This window comes from Lynx canadensis, chromosome D1 (assembly GCF_007474595.2).
Source record: "Lynx canadensis isolate LIC74 chromosome D1, mLynCan4.pri.v2, whole genome shotgun sequence".
NCBI lineage: Eukaryota > Metazoa > Chordata > Mammalia > Carnivora > Felidae > Lynx > Lynx canadensis.
In genome coordinates, this window is record NC_044312.2 from 105,607,017 (window position 1) to 105,624,925 (window position 17,909).

The following is a 17,909-nucleotide window of genomic DNA, read 5'->3' on the forward strand; positions in this document are numbered from 1 at the left end:
ACTTTCTCCCTGTGCCTCATACTGCATTCCTGTTACTTTTAAAAAAGTGTTCTGGTGTCCACAGAGTCGAGAACCCAGCCCTGAATTATTCAAGAGTAAGAATAAACCAAAACCCTTCCTTCACTTGAGCCCCCCCAAATCTAGTACACCACTGCCCTTAATCATTCCTACTTGGCCACCACTCACACAGGTGCTCCTTTTTCCTGGTCTCAGGAGCTACCCACAAGTTCTCAACACATTTACACAAGACAAAAATTCCCTTGCACACACCTGTCCCACCTCGTGCCAGCCTCTCCCACGCTCCAGCGCGACTCAGCTGCCTCCTCCCTACACTCTGCTACTCTCTGTCCCCTCCGCCACCGGCTCACCCCTGGAACTACGGCAGGGTTTGCTCCATATTGGTCACTGAGCAGCTGGACAGTTGACCTGCAGCTTTGTGCTTGAAGCAAACCCTCATTTTCCCCTCAAGAGGAGCCCAGGATGTTTAAGACATGGTAAATTCCAAAATTTACTCATTCCTCGGTGAGTTCCAAAAGAAACCACTTTCTCAACAGCCCCGGGCATTTCTTTCCTTTCCCCCAGTTCCTTTTGGACCTTAGGGCATTCACCTTGCTCCTCTTATCATCAGTTCGCTTCTTTCCTTTGGTGTTTTGCTACTTTCTTTTGTCTTTTGGTTTGTTAGATCTCGAGGCTTCTCAGAATTTGGACTGAGAGCCTCGAATTTAATATTGTTCGTCTCCAAGGACTAGTTTAGGCATACCCCTTCGTCACAGCTCCTCCGTGTTTCCTCCCCACTTCTGTGGCCTGTGGCTTCTCCGTAACAAAAGGGACCCTCCACTGAGGGCGGAGGATCCAAGTTGTTGTTGGCTGCAGAAAGGCGGCCTCTGGCTTGTGACCCTTCCAAATGGTCATGTGATGAGTCAGTGTTTCTATTATTCTCCCAAAGGTCCCTTCGTGCAGAGGCCTGGGGTGAGTAGCTCATCAGCGCCTACATGGAAAGGAGCCACTCCAGCTGGCTGTAGCAAAGCTCCAAGGGCAACCTTTCACCCCTCGAGAGGTGATTAATCGTTTTTAAGAGGGGTTGTGGGAGTGTGGCGGGAGAACGTCAGTTTCCAAAGGATTGCTGGAATTCAATCCAGAGTGAATATACCCAAGATTATAGCAAACAAAACAAAACTGCAAGGACTCCACAGCTCCCAAAGTCAAGACTGAAGCCACTGATACGGAAGAACCTCCTTACTCAAGGTAGCAGGTCTCCGCGGCTGCAGGTCAGACCACGAAAAAGGACCGAATAATCCTCCCACCACAGTCTCTTTCTCACCTCCGCACCTTAGAGTCAATCCTCCATCTAGGATTAAATTTTTAAAATAATCACAATCTGGAGACCGTTGCTTGCCTGCCTCATTAAAGCTGGTCTCTGGCATGGGGGCAGGCCTTTTCAATTCAAACCATGACTTGAAGAATTCAAATCACAGTGTTGAGTTTCAAGTTCAAACTGTGGGTTTTTTTTGAGAGATGCTGATTATTTTTTCCCTTAAGACCCTTACTCCCCACCCTCAGAAATCCCAGAAGAGGAAGGGGAATAGAACAGTAAAGAAACACACGGAATGCCTCCTAGGAAAGGAGACTTACTCCCGAAGACCCCCAAAGCGGAGATGCTTCCTTGCCCTTTCTCTTTTAAGCTAGAATCTCCCGAAACCACAGTTTGAACTTGAAACCACAATTTTCCTGACACTGTATCAAAGGCTGGTCTTAAAGGAGCCTGCCAATATGCCCAGGATCAACCCTCCTCTCCACTGTTGGGACAGAGCAGCCTTTATTCCCACTGGGTCACTGGTGGAAATGTGGGCCCAGACACTGTGACCCACTGAGCCAAAAGAAGACAGGCTCTGTTTGCTGGACAGAAGGGTGAACCCCAAACGTGTCCTACTTCTGTATTCTCAAACCCAAGGCGCCAAAGGTTTACCTGATTAAACCAGAGGAAATAAAATCAGACTCCAAAGGGCATGTGGCAACAGGAAGCTGGGAGGTGCATGAGGAGCTCCTCGCCCTGGCCAAGGAGCAGCGCCTGGGGGCTGCTTGGCCGGACGCTGTACACGTGTCTAAAATGACACCAGGAAAAGGGAGCCCAAGCAACCCCCAGGCCCAGCAGGTTACTAACAGAGGCGACTGGGAATCAAATGGTGACTGCAAGGTCAAGAGCAATCAAGGCCACTGAATTTTGAAGACCTGACTCCCGTTATCCTTGGGATCCCACCAAAAACGATCACGTGGCAAAGAAGACGCAGCTGTCGTTTCCCTCCTTGGGAACCGCTGTTGCAGCAGCAAAGTCAAGTGACTACAGCAGCTGCCGAAAGGAGGGAAAGGACTTTACACTGAACCGCTGCAGTGTGACCGGGTTGATGCTGGGGAGCTGGGCAGCAGGAAGGAAAGCGGAAGCAAATGGATCTTTCTTCTTAGATTCTACTTTATTTGGTAAAACTCGGAAACTAACAACCAATTCACGGCCCCCGACCTTCTTCCCTCTGAAGAAGGCCGTTCCCCAGAGACGAAAAAGGCTGTGGCTTGGGTAACACCCACCATCTCCAGGTTTCAGACTCAGAGCAGCTCATGGCCTGGTGGTCAGGCCTCCAGACCCAAAGCTCTCAGGCAATAGAGAAAGCAAAAGGAAGCTCTCACTTCAGAGACAATGACCCGTCCCACCCCCTTCCCCCCTACCCACAGCCTCCCCACACCCCAACCTAAATAAAAAGATAGCAGAGGACAATGCATGAGTGTGATACACACACACACACACACACATACACACACACACACACACACACACACACACACACGCACGCACGCACGCACACAGAGCTTCTTTTCAGCCCAAGAGCTGCAAACTCCCTCCCTGGAAGGACAACCGGCAACACCAATCAAGGCTTGGTGGTCCAAAGCGATGGCTGGAATCATCTGAGACTGGTAAACATCCAGGGAGAAAATACTTCACCTTCACCCCGTTCCCAGGTCTCCAGTGAACTGGTTTTAGTTCAAAGAAATCCCCATTTCCACACAGGTAGACTGTGGCCTCTGGGACAGCTGGCTTAGGGGAAGGTTTCCCCTGGCCGAGAAGACAGTGGTGGGGGAGGGGAGCAGGGCAGGAGAGCAAAGCCTTCAGGGAGGGTCTGGGAAAGGGGACCCCAGCCCTTGGCTAATGGATCCGCGTCAGCTCCTCCACAACCTTGATCAGGTCGTCGGCGGTGGCCTCTCGCTTCATTCCGCTGCCATCATCGTACTGCAATGAGGAAAGGGGAGGACTGTGAGGGCCACTGGGGTGCTCTCTCACCCCAGGGAGGGGCGAAAGGACAGTCACAGCGAGAAGCACCTGTCGGCAGTATTGCCGTGGCAGGGAAGGAGGTCTCATCAGAAACCCACACCTTTCCTTAAAGGTACAAGTCAGCAAGGTCTCCTGACAGCAAAGCTGGTTCGAAGGCCACCACCTGGCATACATTTCTCTCCCTTCCAGAATGTCCCCCAGAGGCACCATCTCCAGTGAACAATACCCCAAAACTCTGCACTGTGGCAAGGTCTCTTCCCTATAGGATCCTGACCCTGCCTCCCATCTGTGGGTTGCCAGAGATCTGCACATGCCCGAATATGCCCTCACTCCTGGAGGTCACACAGGTGAAGTTCCTAGTACAGTGCCGTGACCCTCAGCCACATCCCCTTGCCCTCAGACTCCACCTTCCCACATGGGTAGGAAACTACTTAGAAAGGGCCGCTGGTACTTGGGGGTGGAGGCAGCAGACACCAGCACTCTGGTGTCTCCAGCACGCCTGGCCCCGCCATGGACTTGGGTCACAGTCCAAACACCGCACAGCTCACCTGTAGGTTTGCCACGACCTCCTGCATCTTGGGCCGGCTGATGTCTAGGAAACTCTCAATCAAGTCTCCATCAATGAAGCCTGTGGCCGGTTCTGTCTTTCGCTCAGTATGAAAGGATCTCCAGGTGGACAGGTGAGTTAAGGAACATGCAATTATCTGCAAACAGCCTTACTCTCAGTCATCCCCGCCTCTGCCCAACACCACAATCTAAAGCGATCACCAGAATGAGAACAAGAAATGTTTGCTCTTTAGACAGTTTTGGAACTGAAAGGCTTTAGGTAAAATTATCACCTGATCCAAATATTCTCTAGTAGAGTGATCTCCAAAATATTTTTAAAACATATCAGGGGCACCTGGGTGGCTCAGTCAGTTAAGCATCCAACTCTTGATTTCAGCTTAGGTCATGTTCTCACAGTTCATGAGATCGAGCCCCGTGTCGGGCTCTGTGCTGACAGTGCGGACCCTGCTTGGGATTCTGTCTCTCATTCTGTCTGTCTCTCTCTCAAAATACATGAACATTAAAAAAATACTTTAAGAAAACTACAGATCAGACCCTCTCCTTAGCACAGAGCCTGGCCACATACGGACGTTTTCCACAAGCACTCCAGGTAGTCCGACGTGCACACCCAGGAAGAACCACGCTTCTAAGTGTAACCTTGATCTACACAGATGAATAAACTGAGGCTTAGTGGGAAAAGAAGCATGCCAAAAGCCCTGCTGGGTAGCAAAAGCTGACACACCAGCCCATCGCCTCTATCGCAGGCAAGAGCTGGGCTGTCCTGCCTTGGAATGGGCCCAGAGCCCTCCCGCCCTCCTGCCTGGGGAGGACTCTTTCTATCTCCAGGAATAAGCAAATGTCCAGCAGTACTTGGATCCTGGGTGTCACAGGGGCCTGATCCCTGGGCTTCTGGAGCTTTCGGCTTCTTCACTTTTCCCCCTCTTCTCCCACCAGCCTCTCTCACAAGAGTTCTCAGACCCTGCTGTCCCCAACAAGATCTCTGAAAGCACATTCCTACGTGGTCATCTAAATTTCCTGTTTGACATGTAAGGTCAGAAAGACCAGAGGCATATTTCAAGGACACAAATCATACATTTCTAAAATGAGCCAGGTAAGCTGGGTGATAAGTACATGGGGAGTCACTATACTATTCTCTCTGCTACCGTGTGTTTGAATTTTTCCAGAAGTATATTAAGCACACACACACACACACACACACACACACACACACACACACACTGGGGTGCCTGGGTGGCTCAGTCTGCTAAGCATCTGACTCGATTTTGGCTCAGGTCATACTCTCACGAACATCTGAGATCAAGCCCCGCATCAGGCTCCGTGCTGACAGTGGGGAGCCTGCTCAGCTCTCTCTCTGCCCCCTCCCCATGCTTGCTCGCTCAAAACAGACAGACATTCAAAACAAAACAAAACAAAACAAAACAAAACCCACAAAAGTCCATTCCCCATGGGAAGCTAGTCAAGACAGTTCCTAAACAGCAGTTTCCAGAAGCAGCCTAGGGTAATGCAGCTGTCTACCTGTGCTGGGACACGCCCCTGGAAAGGATATAAAGAGTGCTCGATCTTGCCCACACTTTTGATGACTTTATTGAGTCGATTCTGCATGTCCAACAGCAGGTTGTACCAGCTCTCGGACAGCGAGGTCACCAGCCCTGGAGAAGCAAAGGGAGCCGTGAGCCGCAGAGCCCGCGGCACGCTTCCTCCTCCGAGGGCAGCCCGGGGGAGCCACGCGAGGAGAGCCGAGCTCGCGGCAGCCTCTGCTAGCGGACGCCTTGGCAGCGGCCCACCGCCGTCCGCGTCCCTCCGAACGGGGGTCTGTGCCGCAGCGCGCCCTGCAGGCGCCCGCCTTACCAATCATGCCGTTGACTGTGCCGAAGAGCACCGAGCCCTGTGTGGGCGTGGAAGTCTCGCCCAGGTTCTGCATGACCAGAGAGCCGTGGCAGAAGACGTTGACGAACTCGCCCAGGTGGAAGAGACCGACCTCCTGGAGGTGCTGGCGCTCCTCGTCGGTAGTGGCAGCGCTGAAAGGCAGTGTGAGAAACTCGCTCCCTGCACCTCCTGTCCCCGCCATGGGCCACACGCACGGGACACCATGTGCTCCGTGTCCCTGGTGAGCCCACGCACGCCCCAGCGGAGGAGGTGGCCTGGAGACACCGACTGCTGTGGCTCTGACTCCCTCGTGGAACAACTCTACCTCAGTGAGGAGGCGCGCTGACACCGAGAAAGGACCCGACGTCCTCATCCACCACTCGGGGGCCCTGCCCCCCGCCCCGCCGTCTCCAAAGCTGGTCACTCACCTATCCTTCTGACACACAAACAAGTTAAAAGCATTTTCAGCCCCCAGGAAATTGTCGTCATCCAAGATTTCGACAGCACTCATCCAGTTAGGATTGAAGTCTCGAGCAATCTTCAAATAGGTAAGGTACAACAAGAAAATATAATCAGCAGTGTGTAACGGAAGCGAGTTCTCTGACTGGTCTTTTGGCCAGAGGCCAAGAGCCCGCCCCGCGGAAGAGACGGCCCTGTGTTTAACGACTGCCGCTCTACAGAGACGCTACCCCCCATCTCCGGCCAGTGCATCCCAGCTGGTTACAGCTGAATGGTGAGATTCAAGTGCCGGGGAGGGTCCTCCGAAAACACCTAACCAAAGCAGAAAGGATGCTCCGGGAAAAACCTGCCCCCGCTGGGCTTGATTACCCCTCCCCACCGCAGAAACACTCGCGGAGGCCACATCGTGAGAAGTCTGCCCCCACCCCAACTACCTCTTCAAAGTTCCCCTCCATGGGCTTGTAGGCAAGCAGCAGCACTGAGCGCATCAGGTCGCCCACCAGGATGAAGTCGCCCTTGGTCTTCAGGTAGAGGGCCATGATGTTGTTGTAGTGATTGCACTCGGTGCGAAGCTCCTTCTCTGTTGTCCACTCATAAAGCCGCACCTGGGAAGGACATCCCGTTTCTCTCAACCCGAGGGGCCCTAAACCTCTCAGAACGGCCCCCGTCCCCCTCTTCAAGCCTCCGTGTGCAGCACCATTTACCGGAGTGCAGTATGGGAGGTGACCCGGCTTGCTGCGGAACTTGCGTGAATATTTTATTTTGGTATCACACACTTACGAGATACGAAAATAGAGTGAGCACGTCAAACTGGTAATAAAAAGTTTTCCTTTACATAAAAAAAACGAGTCCAGTGTCAAGAAAGATACCAAGTAAACAGTAACGCAAGCAATACTAAAGACACAACAAAAGATGGTCTTCTCGTGACTGACAGTTGAGAACTGACCTACAGAAATATTTCTGGAGAAACAAGATCCATCTTGATCAGAAAGGAACAAGATCACCTCCCAAAGAACCATCTTTTCTGAACCCTTCTCAGAACATATGTTCTTAGAACATTCTGACGTGAACCCAATGAGCAGAGAAAATGGAATAGAAAGTCCAACAGAAACATGGTCAAATAACTCAAGGACTCTTTCAAATAACTGAAGGCTCAGGTCTTTATCCCAGGGTCGTGGGATCAAGCCCTGCATTGGCCTCTACACTGAGCGTGGAGCCTGCTTAAGATTCTCTCTCCCTCTCTCCGCCCTCTTCCACTTGCACGAGTGTGTGCGCTCAAGAAAGAAAGAGAGAAAGAAGAGAGAGGAAGGAAGGAAGGGCCCAAAGAACTAGATCTGTGGCCACCCCTCCCCCCAAAGAGTTTTCCCCCCTTTTTTCTTCTCCACTGCTATGTTTCTTCAGTTACAACCACACCTCCAACTAATGAAGATGCTTTACAGTCCAGCAGACAAACAGATACATATTCGGCACAACCCAGTCAGAGGACTCCACTCCCTGGAGAAGGCTGCCCTGGCAGACCCCCAGGATCCAGGTGGTCCCGCCCAAGGCTTCGGCACATACAGGAACTGCTGGACAGAATATACCAGGCCATGATTTCTCAGGGTATGTGTAAAGAAACCGGACTCCAAAGAGGTGCCTGCCCTCCAAGAGTCACACATGACAATTACAATGGCTACCACACCTCCATCGGCAGGGTCATGGGTACCCAGAGCCCCCCATCTTTGGGTAAGCCCACTCCAAGAGTGGAGTAAAAATGGGGCCAAACACTCAACATGCTCCCGGCAACACCCCCCACCCCCTTCACTCTCCATTCACAGTCTGTCTGCTCTGGAGACAGTCAAAACCAAGGTCAGACACCACCAAAAATCCAGGATGTCCACTCTTTAACCCAGCAGGTTCTGTCTAATATGGCAGCCACTAGCCACAGGTAGCTACAAAACACCTCAAATGTGGCTAGCCCAAACTGAGATGTGCTTTAAGAGTAAAAACACAAAGCAGGTTTTGAAGTCTCTGTATGAATAACTCACAAAATATCCCCCTAATAATTTTTGCATTGACTACGTGTTGAAATGATAGTTTGTACCTATTGGGTTAAATAAAATACATTCCTCAAATCAATTTCATCTACCCTTCACTTTTGCTCACATGACAACAAGAAAGTCTAAAATGACACCTGCGACTCCTATGGGAGCTCCGTTAGACAGCAATGGTCTAGCCACCTCCTCCCTAACCTCACATCCCCCCCCCCCCCCCCCCCCCCGGTCCCACGCAGTCTCTGCACCCACTTGCTGGAGCACAGTCCCTGGGCAGCCTCCTCTCTGGCCAATCCCCTTTCTCTCAGACGTGGCTCTTTTCACAAGGATTCCAAGCTCTCTCAACTTCTCCCTGCCCCTGTCCCCTGTACTGCTGAGGCTGGAGGAAAGACAGGCTTCCGAGCACTCCCAGCCGGCCCTTTCTCACCTCCATCCCGCCTCCTCCCTGACATGCCATCCAGAAGCCCACCCCCTCAGACTCTGCCAGCCCCAGAGCTGCCATGCACACCCCCACCCCACCACACTCCCCCACACAGCCTTCCTGGGATCCTTGGTGACTTTCACATTCATAGAAAAGGCCCAATACCAACTCCTTTCCTCTCCTCACCCCCCTCTCCTCACGTATCTTGTCCATCCAACAGTCACCCTCAGAACCTGCCACTACACGGTTCCAGAATCTTGTGTCCTTGGTTTCACCGCCTCTCAGACCACTCACAGACAGCGAGCTCCTTCTACTTCCCAGTAACCGGATACTCTCCTGGTCCGCGGCCCTCCAGGTCCTGAGGCTACGAGCCATACCTCCTGAACCCTCTACTCCCTCCGTTTCCACCCTTTCTCTCAGCTCCTTCGAAGGGTAAACACAACCAAGCGGACCGGTGCTTCCGACGTCCGGGGCCCACACGGACAATGCGTCCCACCTCCCACCGGTCTACTCAAAAACACAGCTCCGGCACCTCGTGTCTAATGGACCGTTCTCGTCCACACAGAAGCGTGGAGCCGTGTTTCCAAGCTTGAAAAGCTAACAACTCTCTTGTCCTGCCACCCCTGCAGTCACCCCATTACTCTTTTCTCCCTTCAACACCAACTCCCTGAAAGCGGTTCTAACGCCAGCAGCCCTCTCCTCCCAGTCCTGGTCGAACGCTCCTCTCCCAGCTTTCCACCCCACTGCCCACCCAGAGTTGCTCTGGCCGAGGGCAGCAATACCTTCCACGGTGGCAAAACCAGAGGCCAACTCGTAACCCTTACGTTACCTGACTTCTGACAGCACCTGTAATTTATCAATTCGCCCCCACCTGAAATTCTTTCTGTGGCTTCCAGAACAGTTTTCTCTCTTGGTTCCTCTCCTACTTCATTCCTCACCCCTTCTGCGTTTGGCTCGTTCTTCCCCATCACCCCAACTTATGGGCCGGAGGATCCCAGGGCTCGGCCTTCTGGTCCCTCCTCCACCCACTCTCAGCATGTGGATGATCTTGGGTGACCTCATCCACACTGCTGGCTTATTTATTTTAGTGTTCATTTATTTTTAAGACCTAGAGAGACAGAGCATGAGTGGGGGAGGGGCAGAGAGAGGGAGACACAGAATCCAAAGCAGGCTCCAGGCTCTGAGCTGTCAGCACAGAGCCCGACACGGGGCTTGAACCCACAAACAGCAAGATCATGACCTGAGCGAAGTTGGACCTTAACCGACTGAGCCACCCGTGCACCCAACACACTGCCGGCTTTAAGTGCCGTGTCATAACCGCTGCCCTGCCATCTCTAGCCCATCCGGCAACCATCGTGACATCTTCACTAACGTGACTACGGAGACCCAGGAGGTCCAAAACCAGGAAACCTCTGGTTTCCTCACTGGGACATAGAAAAATACCTTTGGTCTCTGCCTCCGGTTCCTGACCTAGCATGCTACTAAAACCCTTGTAACTTCCTAAATGAGAGCAGCATTTTACACTGAGCTCCTAAATCCCCCGGAATTTCCCGGGTGACAAGAGTCCTTGGTTCTAATGAGGCGCCTCTTGGTGGTTCCTGGATAGTTCAGGATGTGGGCCGGTGCCCATGATTAGAAGCCTGGACCTGTTGGCCCCCTCCCCCATCCTCTGGGGAAGGGAGAGACTGGAGATTCAGTTAATGATCGATCGTGCCTGTGTGCCGGAGCCCTCTCTACCTTCTCCAGCGCCCCCGCTCCCAGAAACCAGCCGCTGCTGTCTGCATCAGCACTACAGCCTGACAGATCTCACCGCTGCTGCCCTTGGGCTCCTCCGGCCTTTCCTAAGATGTGAAGTGATCTTCCCAAGACAGAAGTCCAACCACATCCAAGCATTTGCTCAAACCCTCTAGAAGTCTCCATCATCCTCACAGTAAAACCCCAAAGTCCTTAAACAGCCTATCAGGCCCCTGGCTGCCCCTATGACCCCCCTGCCTGCCCCAGCTCGCTCCCACGCAGACAGCAGGACCGCTCCTACCTCCTACTCCTCGCACTTGGCTTCTCCGAGACACAGGCATGGCTTCTCCGTCCCTCAGGAACCTGCCCGGATGTCACTTTCTCAGCAAGAACCGCCCCCCACCCCCAACCATGTGATGAAATAGCAGTCCCCACCCCATGCTCCTTCTGGCACTTCCTCAGTCCCTGCCCCACTTTTATCTCTCATCGTCTCAAGAACAGATATGTGTACTAGCTGCTCATAGGTCCCAGAACCAGCTCTTTGTCCACTGCTACATCTCACACCTACAGTGGACTGTTTCACGGAACCAGTGCTTCCGGGACGTACCGAGGATAATAACACGGCTTGGCTCACCTTGTTCCGTACAGGTGGAATAGTCCCCCACCATGGCCCACTCGCAAGCACAAGGACTGCAGCCCGCACCCTGTTCTCAATACCCACAGTGCTCAGGATCTGATAGGCACGGGGGGCTCCCGTAACCAAGGCCAAGAGCTGGGCCAACCCGAGCTCCCCAGATGCCCAGCTGCGCCCTCCATCCCCCGCACCCTGTCATCCTTAGCATCTGACACATAGGCAGCCTCGGGGAACGTGAGAGAGACACGCTCTGCAGACGACGGGGTGCAACCCAGGGCGTGACACCAAGCGGCCTCACCGTGCTATTGATGCTGGCTAACAGCTTCCCGTTGAATTCCACCATGGAGTACACGGCCCCTTTCACTTCCTTCTCAGCCACAGTCTGTAGTTTTCCTGAGGGGGGAGAGAAGAGACTCAGAGTCTCCTTTAGGAGCCCACACTTTAACTCATCAAAAGAATCCTGATTCCCCCTCTGGCTCTAATTCCTGCTCCCAAACCACGCATCTGAATGCAGGAAGCGGAGTCAGTGTCTCCTGGGGTTAACCACCACCACAGCTATGAGCCCCAACAGAATGTGCAGCGACTCCACGCTGTGTCCAAGATCTGCCGCCCCCAAAATTGCAGCTCCGACTCCCAAGATGGAGACCACATTCCATCTCAGCCATCTGAGCTGAGATCTTGGGGTTGATAGTGAGTCCTGAGAACCCTCTTGGGTAGGGGAGATGAGAAGAGACAGATGTGCACACGAAGCACTAAAGCTGCAACAGGACCCACACGGCTGAGCAACCAAGTGCAAAGCAAACCTAGGATTCCTCTCCTTCTGGCCGCTCGATTCTCTTACCCGTACTTCACCTCCCCCGCCCCCGCCCCCACCCGTCTTCCCTTCAAAGAGTAGAAAAGGAAGAAACGCACGCTAGATTTCACTTGTGGGTCTGCCGCCCCCCCCTGTGAAAACTGATTCAGATCAGCAGCAGCTTGAGTGGCAGAACACAAAGTCTCGTGGCACAGCAATCGATCCAGGCTCTTCCGCCGCTTCACCAAGTCCCTGAACCCAAACGGTCTCACTTTCCCAGGATGTCAGATCTCTCAAAGGCTGGGGACAGTGCCCACTTACCGTCGGAATACTGAAAGACCACGATCCGACCCTGCTTGGGCTCCGCCTCTTCGGGATACACCATGGCCGTGCCCACGATGAAGTACGTGTTGGGGTCTTTGCCCAGCTTGCAGGAGACCAGGCTGAGGGCATACTCGTTCTGCAGAAACTGGTGGGCATGAAGCACTGGAAGGAGACCGGGAGGCGTGACTGGCTGCTGAGCCCCACACACAGGTACCCCTGTGCTCCAGGGAGGCCCCCAGCCGGGCTCCAAGCATGGCGCGGGCGGTGCCGGGACGCCGCCTCCAGCTGCTCCTGTCCCCTCAGCCTGTCTCCGCCCCTCACCAGCCTGTGCTGACGGGAGGCGGCCCGGCACCCTGGACTCCCGGCCAACCCAGAGGTCCCACCCCTCCTTGCTTCTCCTCCTCCTCGGATGGTCTGCCACGAGGTTTACCCAACTTCGGAACCTATGAGAGCCCAGAATCGGCTAGCTGAGGGAGGAGGACGTGGGCAGCAAATGACAGAAAGAGCTCATCTGCACCTTCGAAGGTGTGCTGGTCGATGATGAGGAGGTTGTGCACCTCCACCTCTTCTCCAAAGGAGGTCTCGTGAGGCGCTGTGCTGCTGGAGAACAGCTTGCTGGAGCTGACACTGCTGGACAGGGCCTGAGAACACAGAACGCACGCGCCCTCTCAAAAGGAGAACGGGAGGGGGCCGGCCAGGACCAGGGGACAGAAGTGGATCTGAATGAGGAAATCTCAAGGTTGGCAGCTCGAGGGGAGCCAGAAGAACAGAGAGCTTCGGAGAGGACACGGGGACCGAGGATAAGGAGCCAAATCCCGTATAAAATTGCCACAGCAGTCCAACACAGAAGAGCCTGAGGGTCGCTAACGGCCATTAAGACAGTGATGGCAAGTCACTCGAACAAAGCGAATGAAGAACTAAGGCAACCTAGCGAGGCGAGAGACTCCAGCTCTGTCGATGGGAAGCGCAGGAAGCAGGTGAAATGAAGACAGGTGTAAAGACCTTATGCTCTGGGTTAAGGAGAGATGGTTCCAGCACAGACGTCTGGGAGCAAGAAAAGCAGAGAACACGCGGAACTAAAGTGTCAGCTAACACCGCCACTGAGTCCATCACGTGGGGCCGCAGACTGGCACCCGTATTTCGCAGATGAGAAATCTGAACTTTAGGCTTGCCCAAGGTCACACAGCTAGCAGTAAACCCTGAAGACAGTTCTGCCAGACTCCAGACCCCACCTCTTACCTGTTACGCTAACGCTGCCCCCCGTTACTCATACCTACGAAGCCCTCAAATTGATGAACCAAGAGAATTACTCATCCGGCAAGGCTACGGACTAGCAAAATCACAGACTTCCACACTTATCCCAAATTCTTCTCAACCCTCTGATGAGGGTGCCAAATCCAGCTTGCTGCCTGTTTTCATAACACGGTGTTACTAGAACCCAGCTATCCTACCTGTGTCGACGGCTGCTTCCGTAACGGCCGACTGGAGGAGTCGTTCCCACAGGGCCGACAAAGCCGCACCCATTATGTGACCCTTTACTGAAGAGTTTGCCAGCCCTGCTGTGATGCCATCTTTCTGTGTCCATGCCCTCACCTGGGTGCTGGCACTGGGCCTCAGAGCCGTGGTGCCCCCACTCGTGTCCTGGACTTCAATCCGGCTAGAAAGGACCCCGAAGCACTGGGACACTTCCTGATAGCAGATCTTCCTGGAGAACAGGTGTGGACAGTGCCTCTCAGAACAGGTCTGAAGCGCCCACACCAACGCCCAGATGGCTGAGCTCCGCGGCCCTCCTCCCCTGGCCCTCACCTGGGGGACTCGTAGAGGGGGACCGTGCGAATGTGCAGTTTCTGGATCTCGTCGATGGTGCCAATGGTGAGGGTGCTATTGTTGGCCAGTGCCAGGCTGGAAAGAAGGGTCTGGGTTTAGATTGAGTAGACCCAAGGAAGGAAAGGATTCTACGAGGCAACTCCGTAAGGGGAAGAAAAACAAGGCAGAATTACACTAGCTTACTCGTTAGTGGTTCTCAACTTTGACTCTATGCTAAAAATCATGAGGGGGTGGAGAAGGGGGCGATCTTGAAACATTCAGATCCCTGGTCTCACTGCCACCCCCCATCTCACTAATAAGTCTGGTTGGGCCTAGGCTGAGATTTTTTTTTTTTTTTTAACGTTTATTTACTTTTGAGAGACGAGTGCAAGCAAGGGAGGGGCAGAGAGAGAGGAAGACAGAGGATCTAAAGTGGGATCAGTGCTGACAGCAGAGAGCCTGATGAAACTCACAAAACTGTGAGATCAGGACCTGAGCCACTCAACTGACTGACCCACCCAGGGTTGAGATTTTTAACTGCTTTCCATTTAATGCTAAAAATGTAGCTACAGAATCTACAACTAGGATCCTCAAAATCTCATTTGCATCAGAATGAGCGAGAGTGCTGGGCCCCACCCCCAGGGTTTCTGATTCGGTGGAGTTTACTGGAGCTGCTGGGGAGGGGGGGGGGGGGGGGCGTGGGGAGGATCATACTATGAGAAACCCAGCTCTAGAAGAATACACAATCATTTCTAAATCAGGGGTTCAGAAACCAACTAACCATGTGAATCACTAGGGAGGTTTCCTGAAAATATAGATTCTAGGGCTGAACCCCAGATCTACTGAATCAGAATCTGGAAAGGAGTCAAAAGAAATCTGTACTTTTTATAAAGCATCCCATGGATTTCTAATGGGCAGCCAGAGCTGAGAACCTCTGTTCTACATTTCTCATCTTAGCTATTTACACAGATTCAACTTTGGGAAAAGGCTAGAGGACAAGGGTTTGAGGAAAACATCATGACGCCCTCCATCAACGGCATCTGTTGAAGAAAGAAAAAGAGGCTCACCTGTCAGGATAGCCATCAGAGTTGAGGGGACACATGTAGTTGACTTCCTTGAGGTTGACATTGGAGAAGACCAATTTGTGGTTGCTGCTGTAGATGACAGTGGGGCGGTCAGAGCAAGCAAAGACGTTGGTGGTAGAGAGAGAACGGAAAGTCCTCAATACCGTGGGCTGGGTGCCCAGAGTCACCTTCTTCCGATCGCTCAACAGGCCTACAGAAAGAACGGCATCAGGAGAGAGAAGGACAGGACACGGGACAAACAGCTGGGCCATGGAGGTTCAAGAGCAGTGGGCCGAGGCTAAGGCCACTAACTGCTCACTCCTGATTTCTCAAAGACTCCCCGTCCAAAGTGTTCTGCTCACCCGTCTCAATGTTGAGCCCGAAGTAGAAAAGTGCCCCGTCTCCCAAGGCACAAAGGAGGTAGTGGCTGCTCTCAAAAGTGGTCATCAGGATGGAACGAGGAATGATCTCTGTGGGAGAGGGGTACGTCAAGATCTTGCTCCACATTCTGACTTGGATCCCAACCCCTAAAGGGTCCTCAGGAGACACCTACCTCCACCCAGCATCTCTTTGTGCAGTAGCTCAAAAGAGGGCAGCTTCAAGATACGTGCAGAGATGTCTGTCCACAGGCCAATGGCACAAAGAGGGGACAGCCCGTTGCTGTCCCCCAGTGGGGTGATGTCCAAGCAGGCCACTTCGTGTTCCATCTCTGTGTGGCTGAACAAAGAGGAAGATGGCAGAGGAAGGACTCCGAGGATGAACGAAGACCCAGAGAACAGGAGGGGAAAGGCAGAGCAGACCGACCAGCACACACCTGATCTGCCGGAGCTCCTGAGGGTGGATCTGCAGGTAGTAGAGGGCCCTTCCCACGGCCACCACCACCTGGCTGCTGTTGCAGGAGGCCACGCTGATGTTCTTGCCCTGAGGCTCCTTCCACTCACTGACCAGAGCTTTGGGTTCTTGAGAGACCAACCTCACAGATGCCGACGTGATCTAGGAAAAAAAAGAGCAGTGTCTCCAAGCACCTGCTGGGATCCATCCACAAGGGGGAAGGTGGTAAAGGCTGCCCTAGTGGAGCCCTAAAAGTAAACTAGGGACGTCCTCTCTGCCATGTATTTTTCTTCCCCAAACACCTAAAACGATTAGTTCCGGTAGATGCCATCTGTCGCTGAAGCCCTGAAGAAGGCTGGCTTAAAACCACTTCCAGCTGACATACCGGGAAAAAAAGGTAACCTGATTCATTCTGATGAAGTCTTGGGAAAACTATCAACAGAGGAAGACCCTGTGACTACCGGCCTAGCGGTTTTTCTCAAACCAAAAATCAGTCTTCTAAAATAGTCAAGTTCTTTACTATACACGAACCATTAAAATGCTTTAAAATTTGGAGGCTCCGGGCTGGCTCGGTCGGTGGAAGAGTGCGACTCTTGATCTCAGGGTCATGAGTTCAAGCCCCATATTGGGTGTGGAGATTACTTAAAACTAAGATCTTAAGGGGAGGGGTGCCTGGGTGGCTCAGTCGGTTGAGCGTTTGACTTCAACTCAGGTCATTAACTACTGGTTCGTGAGTTCGTGCCCCGCATCAGGCTCTGTGTGGACAAGCTTAGAGCCTGGAGTTTGCTTCGGATTCTGTGTCTCCCTTTCTCTGTTCCTCCCCCACTTGCACTCTCTCTCTCTCTCTCTCAAAAATAAACATTAAAAAAAAAAAAATTTAAAAAAAAAGTCTTAAGGGGAGCCTGGATGGCTCAGTTGGTTAAGCATCTGACTCTTGGTTTCGGCTCTGGTCACGATCTCACGGTTCGTGAGATTGAACCCCACGTTGGGATCTGTGCTGACAGAACAGAGCCTGCTTAGGATTCTCTCTCTCCACCCCTCCTCCATCCTCTCAAAATTAATAAACGTTAAAAAAATAAAACCCTTTACAAAAGGCTACAAAATTATGAAATAAGTTTAATGAATCTATTTTATCACTGAAATAAAATAAAAAGCAAGTTGATGACAGTGTAATGTCATTGATTCATCTCACCTATCAAAACTGAGTTCCTATTTAAAGAGTAAAGCCCTTTAATAACAGACACACGAGCTGGTGCCAGTCTTCAGGCCACTAGTTAGAAAACACTGACAAAGCAATGAATCAGTATCTGGGCATCTCCCACACTTGGTCCAGAAACCAACAGAACCTTCTCTCTGGCTTTTACCAAATCCACCACTGCCTGCTGACTAACAGGAAGACCCAAGTGGATAAAAAGATGGAGACAAGTTCATTAATCCTCAGGCACACAAATGCCATGCCCGACACTGGCAAACACTGACAGTTAAGGAAAGTGCAAAAGGTTGAGAGGGATGTGCAAAAAGTGAAGAGAGCCAGGGGTCACTCCAAACTGAAAACAACGAAGGCGTGGGAAGGCGCTCAGAAATCAGGCTCCCGGGGCTAACAAGCGCAAAAAGGACACCTGACCCCCATGTCACATATATATTTAAAACAAAATCGGAATACAGTAAGTTCTGGTTCTAACAACGTGGAGAGTGTTGCTGACAATCATATATGGACGGGAGCATTAGGACTAAATAGGTGTGTATTACTATTAGAACAAGGGAAAAAATACGTCTCATAAAATAAGCATAATTAGCGGTTTGCCCAAATATGGCACCCCAAACCATAAAAATGTTACGATCCCAGTCTATAAAAGAGAATGTGAATAAATACAATATACATACATTTCAGAAAAAAACAAAGTTAAAAGGAACAACTCCAAAATTAACCCACCACTGGGTGGTAGGTCATCGAGTAATTTTAATTTTCTTTCCCTAGGATTCCTGTTACTTTTAGAGTCATAACAATGGACTGTCTTAAAATCCTGTGGTGCTCTAGACTGCACTGTAGGTCAAATT

At 52.1% G+C, this 17,909-nt stretch overlaps 1 protein-coding gene across 1 annotated transcript in view; it reads right to left on the minus strand.

Moving 5' to 3' along the window:
* Positions 1 to 2,447: 2,447 nt before the first annotated feature.
* DDB1 (damage specific DNA binding protein 1) overlaps positions 2,448 to 17,909 on the minus strand; it is a 29,507-nt gene continuing 14,045 nt past the window's right edge. The window contains exons 13-27 of the mRNA XM_030331766.2: positions 15,835 to 16,013; positions 15,574 to 15,737; positions 15,383 to 15,490; positions 15,024 to 15,231; positions 13,957 to 14,052; positions 13,744 to 13,855; positions 12,668 to 12,791; positions 12,148 to 12,312; positions 11,332 to 11,426; positions 6,646 to 6,816; positions 6,181 to 6,290; positions 5,735 to 5,904; positions 5,433 to 5,535; positions 3,868 to 3,991; positions 2,448 to 3,277 (exon numbers count right to left, since the gene is read on the minus strand). Of these exons, the coding sequence (XP_030187626.1) occupies positions 3,194 to 3,277; positions 3,868 to 3,991; positions 5,433 to 5,535; positions 5,735 to 5,904; positions 6,181 to 6,290; positions 6,646 to 6,816; positions 11,332 to 11,426; positions 12,148 to 12,312; positions 12,668 to 12,791; positions 13,744 to 13,855; positions 13,957 to 14,052; positions 15,024 to 15,231; positions 15,383 to 15,490; positions 15,574 to 15,737; positions 15,835 to 16,013 (2,013 nt within the window). The 3' untranslated portion in view covers positions 2,448 to 3,193. The remainder of the gene's footprint in view (positions 3,278 to 3,867; positions 3,992 to 5,432; positions 5,536 to 5,734; positions 5,905 to 6,180; positions 6,291 to 6,645; positions 6,817 to 11,331; positions 11,427 to 12,147; positions 12,313 to 12,667; positions 12,792 to 13,743; positions 13,856 to 13,956; positions 14,053 to 15,023; positions 15,232 to 15,382; positions 15,491 to 15,573; positions 15,738 to 15,834; positions 16,014 to 17,909) is intronic.